The sequence below is a fragment of the Belonocnema kinseyi genome, chromosome 5, assembly GCF_010883055.1.
Source record: "Belonocnema kinseyi isolate 2016_QV_RU_SX_M_011 chromosome 5, B_treatae_v1, whole genome shotgun sequence".
Lineage (NCBI taxonomy): Eukaryota > Metazoa > Arthropoda > Insecta > Hymenoptera > Cynipidae > Belonocnema > Belonocnema kinseyi.
The window spans coordinates 59233904-59237694 of record NC_046661.1 but is presented as its reverse complement, the minus strand read 5'-3'; the positions used below and the strand labels follow the sequence as shown (position 1 = coordinate 59237694).

Sequence of the window (3791 nt, the reverse complement as noted above, 5' to 3'; positions counted from 1 at the left end):
AAATCATAGACCCTATTTCCATTAAAAAATTCCACAAAAATTAATTTGCAGACAAAGTTGTATTTACGTGGTAGAGAGGGGTTGATTTTTAACGTTAAGGGTTGAAGCTAAAAATCGTATCCGGTATTTTCGAGGAGCTCAAAAATCAGAGACTCTATTACCATTGAAAAATTCTAGAAAAATTGATTTTTTGACAAAGTAGTATCTACGTGGGTTGATTTTTGAAGTTAAGGGTTGAAACCCAAAAATCGTAGCGTGTATTTTCGAGGAGCCCAAAAATCAGAGACTCTATTTCCATTAAAAAATTCTACAAAAATTAATTTGCAGACAAAGTTGTATTTACGTGGTAGAGAGGGGTTGATTTTTGATGTTAAGGGTTGAGGTTAAAAATCGTATCGGGTATTTTCGAGGAGCACAAAAATCAGAGACTCTATTTCCATTAAAAAATTCTAAAAAAATTGATTTCTTGACAAAGTGGTATCAACATGGGTTGATTTTTGACGTTAAGGGTTGAAGCCCAAAAATCGTAGCGTGTATTTTCGAGGAGTCCAAAAATCAGAGACTGTATTTCCATTGAAAAATTCTAGAAAAATTTATTTGCAGACAAAGTTGTATTTACGTGGAAGAGAGGGGTTGAATTTTTACGTTAAGGGTTGAAGCCCAAAAATCGTATCGGGTATTTTCGAGGAGCACAAAAATCGGAGACTCTATTACCATCGAAAAATTCTAGAAAAATTGATTTTTTGACAAAGTAGTATCTACGTAGGTTGATTTTTGACGTTAAGGGGTGAAGCCCAAAAATCGTAGCGTGTATTTTCGAGGAGCCCAAAAATCAGAGACTTTATTCAAGCTCTAAAATTTAATAAAAGTTATTTTTTGACAATTTCATATCTGCGTGTTACAATGGGGTTAATTTTTTATTGTAAGGGTTGGAGCCCAAAAATCGAAGTAGGTATTTTCTGGGAGCCCAAAGAAAGTCCAAAAATATCCCGTTAATAAATAACTAGAAAATTTTCAATTTTTTGAAGGGGGTTGATTTTAGAAGTTAAGGGTTGGTTTGGGGAAAATTTTTTTGCGGATTTTAAGAGCCCAAAAAAAGCCCAAAATTCTGGTGTAATTGAATTTTTATTATTTAGTGATTTAAAGAAGTGTAGGTGCTGGGTTAATGTAAGCTGGCACCTCCACAAGAAAATTGATTTTTTGAAAAAAGTAAAGGAGCCCAAAAATTTTTGTTGCTGCCCAAAAAAAGCCCAAAAATAGCCCAAAATTCTGAGCTATGAAAAATTCAAAAATTCGATTGTGGAGGTACTAGCTTAATGTACCTGCTGCTGGTAGGCTTCTAGTAAGAGAAGAATAAGCTAAAGGAGAAAGGGAGAGGAGGAACGGTTTTGGTTAATAGCAAACTATACTCTGTAGCATATGCACGACGTAGTTCTGTTAGCAGATGATGAGAAGGGAATGAACATAATGGTGACAATCTTCGAATAGTATGTGAGAGCAAAAAATTTGACGGTGAAAGTAGATAAAACCGAGGTGATGTGCTTCAGAAATAGAAAGACCAAAATAAATTAAGTTTGGAAGATAAACGGACAAAAAGTGTAAATTATGGAGGAGTTCTGTTACCTAGGTTTTTGGTTTGATGCAGAAGAGGGAAACGAGCTGCAGGTGAGAAAAAGAATTGAACGTGCGAGTAAAGTGATGGGCCAAATATGGGGTATAGGTAAGAGAAGGTTTAATAACGATTGGAGGATAAGGGTTTGGTTATTTGACGCGTCAGTTGGAGTTGCCCAGGATACATATTAAGAGAAGAGTTAGGGAGAGAAAAAATGGTAACTAAACAAGTTAAGAGAGTCTGAAGGTTTGAAGAGGAGCTAAAATTGGGAGAGGGAAGCAGAATGACATAAGTATGTTTGTGCAAAATTCGGAACAATGAGACGAGAGGCAATGTGGGAAATTCAAAATCGGTGGAAGAAAGGAAAAAATGAAAAGAGTTTGTAATATACGAGAAGGGGTTTTGAAATGAAGGGCATAGATTTAGAGCTATTAGTAAGACAAGGAAAAGAAAGATTGGAAAACGATGATAGATTCAAGGTACAATAAATGGTAATATATGATGGCCAAAGGGTTCATGGAACCAGAATATCTGCAAAAATAAAAGGGAAGAAAAATGGAGTAGGGTTGTACGATTTAAAATGGGACAAGGAGTGAGAGCGCGCTGATATTGGATGGATGAAGAGGAGTATCTGTTTAGCGTTTGTAGATACGAAACGGAGTAATGGGCGCACGTATTAGAGAGGTGTACAGGAGAATAAGATAGACAGTTGAGTATGGATGAGTGTTTAAGATGGATTTTGGATGATACTAAACTGGAACTGACGTGAATGAAGAAGTTGGAAGAATTAAGAAAAAGCACGGGTAAACCTGAAACAGGAAAGTAAATAGCAAAAATTTATTTCAAAATTCTTTCATTTGTATAATTATTATTAATATATTATTGTTTATATTATAATTAAAGGAAAAAATTTAGGGACTAGCGTTTGTAGGATTAACAAATTCAAATTTGTATTGAGCACTATTTCATTTACTGTTTCTAATATTTATTAATCGCTCAGAATTTTTTACAGGTCATGATAACAAAGGGAAAAAATTGTCATGGACTTACAGAAATAAGAAAAAGAGGCTCGGCAAGCCATCAAACTTTGAAAATGATGACAACGTGCAAGTTCAGAATAAGAAAGGAAGAATAATTGTTCGCAATCTTTCGTTCAAGGTGAAACGGTTTAAACTCTTAACTTGTTCGTGATTTTAAAGTACCTGAATATCTAATTTGTTTATTAAAAATTTAACTATTAGGTCACTGAAGCGGATGTTAGGCAACTTTATGAACCATTTGGAGAAATCGAAGAAATAAATTTACTTCGGCGTCCAGATGGAAAACCAGTTGGATGTGGTTTCGTTCAGTTTAAAAGAGTCGTGGATGCATCAAAAGCCATTTTTAACACACACAAAAAAGAATTCCTCGGTGAGATGAAAGTAATATTATTTCAAGATAGCAGCTGAATAGGGAATTTTACAAACTTTTAGAAGAAAAATCTATCCAGCCTCTTGCATTATCACAAATTTCATATCAAATCATGTAATTCAATTTAAAATAAGTTCGACTTAAACCTTTTTTTAATGTAAAGGTCGCTGAAACCACGAAACAACGTCCAAATTGAATTGCCTCATTTTCTCCATAAAAATGAAAATTACATCTTTTTATATGACTAGGTAGGGCTTATTCTTATCGCAATCGGATTCATGATTACAGACGTTTATTCAATTTCAAACCCTTTTCAAATATGCAATTTTTAACCTGAAATGTTTGAAATAGAAAATCTTGAATCGTTAAAATTTCAAGGTATTAAATTTAATATTTGATCGTTTCAATTTTAATGATTTCATTTACAATATTTTTAATTCGTAAGATAAAGTGTTGAATTATTAAGTATCAATAATAATTGAACCATTATTAATTTGAAATGTCTTAAAATAAAAGAATTAGCTTTAGATTTGAAAAATATTAAGTTTAATAAAGTTGAATCGTTTAGTTTTTAATGTTTCTAATTTAAAATAGCTTAACATGATAAAATTTTTAAAATTAATTGGGTCATTCTTCAATTTAGATTATTGAAAGCATTGAAAATGATATCGTGTATTTACATTTTTTCAGCAGAAATATTTGAACTGTTCAATTGATAAAAGTTAAAAATGCAAGTATTTGCGTTTTCACGGCATTTAATCATTAATAA

The 3791-nt window shown here is 32.5% G+C and overlaps 1 protein-coding gene across 1 annotated transcript in view; it reads left to right on the top strand.

The window, feature by feature from the left end:
• Positions 1–3791, top strand: part of LOC117173982 (RNA-binding protein 28-like) — a 35575-nt gene that overhangs the window by 9252 nt on the left and 22532 nt on the right. The window contains exons 2-3 of the mRNA XM_033362656.1: positions 2625–2770; positions 2854–3022. Of these exons, the coding sequence (XP_033218547.1) occupies positions 2625–2770; positions 2854–3022 (315 nt within the window). The remainder of the gene's footprint in view (positions 1–2624; positions 2771–2853; positions 3023–3791) is intronic.